Consider the following 1,147-nt stretch of genomic DNA (forward strand, 5'->3'; position numbering starts at 1 on the left):
CGGCGTAGTTGATGGCTTCGGCGAAAGTGGGCGTTATGCTAAATCCAGAGTGATAGGCGCCCGGGTAGACGACAACCATCTGCCAAGCCTCTTGCATAAACCCCATCGTTGGGACGCCTTGGCTCCGCAGGTGCTTGATTCCGCAGTGCAGCGCTTGGTGCCGCAGGAATTGGTCATGGTCGGCCTTAACCCCCAGTACGTTGCTGAACACCTCGGTTGCTTTATTGCATGATTTTGGCTGGATAACGTACCACACTTTCTTCCCGTAGTAGAGATAATTGAGGGCACCCAGCTTGTAGTCTTCGAAATGCCACGCAAATGGTGCATGCTTCTTCCCTCGGTAGGCGGTTGGAGTGTGGAGCCCGGGTACACCTTCTGGAGGCAGTTTGTTACCCCGGATTCGCCAGATTGGGCTTTGTGGAGGTAGGAGAGCATCTCTGCGTTCTTGGGCAGTGTGTGCTGGAATGTCAGTTTGGTAACCAACACCTTCGATGCTTTGCAAATTCTTTTCGGAAGCTTCCGAAAGGAGCTGCTCATACTCCTTGATAGCGACACTAAGGTCGGAATCGAAATTGCTTGGATTGCTATCGAAAGCAGGGAAGGATTGTATTGCGCGCGAGGTGAAAAGCTGCCAAAAGCCGTCGTCCTTTACCGGCTTCGGCCCGTAGATTGTGCATCGTTTTTTCTGAACCGTTTGTTGAGGAAGCACTGGTCGACACTCCATCGGGGTGTCGATAAGGAATGCACCTTGCGTTCGTGCTCCAAGTTCCTCAGCGACAGTAACGAGCAAAGGGCTGCCATCTTCTGGGCCTTTTTTAAGGTCCGAATATTGCTCCGGTGTTGGCAGGAGCAGCAGGACCCGACCGTCATCGCAGGGCATCCATCGGTATTTCACGCCCTTACAAGCGGCTGGGCCGTTGACGCCTCGGCCAGACATGGGCGGGGGCGCCGACTCGTCGGGATCAGAAGGCGACGGCGAAGCAGCCCGTGCCTTCGTCGGCGGCACCGGTCCGCTAGGGAGAGGCTTTCGAGTTGGCTTCTTGCCTAGCAGGGCAAATTTGGCCGAACTGAAAGACCCGGCGGACTGGTGATGCTGGAGAGCAGAGCCATCGCCTCCAAGGTCTTCGACCATGGCATCGTCTCCGTT

At 55.6% G+C, this 1,147-nt stretch overlaps 1 protein-coding gene across 1 annotated transcript; it reads right to left on the bottom strand.

The window, feature by feature from the left end:
* Nucleotides 1-33: 33 nt before the first annotated feature.
* GGTG_14187 (hypothetical protein) lies at nucleotides 34-1,132 on the bottom strand (the record flags this gene model as incomplete). Its single annotated transcript, XM_009232114.1, has 2 exons — nucleotides 34-184; nucleotides 252-1,132. The coding sequence occupies 2 exons, from the start codon at nucleotides 1,130-1,132 to the stop codon at nucleotides 34-36; spliced, it is 1,032 nt and encodes a 343-aa protein (XP_009230378.1).
* Between the last annotated feature and the right edge of the window lie 15 nt (nucleotides 1,133-1,147).

Source organism: Gaeumannomyces tritici (assembly GCF_000145635.1).
Source record: "Gaeumannomyces tritici R3-111a-1 unplaced genomic scaffold supercont2.168, whole genome shotgun sequence".
Taxonomy (NCBI): Eukaryota; Fungi; Ascomycota; class Sordariomycetes; order Magnaporthales; family Magnaporthaceae; genus Gaeumannomyces; species Gaeumannomyces tritici.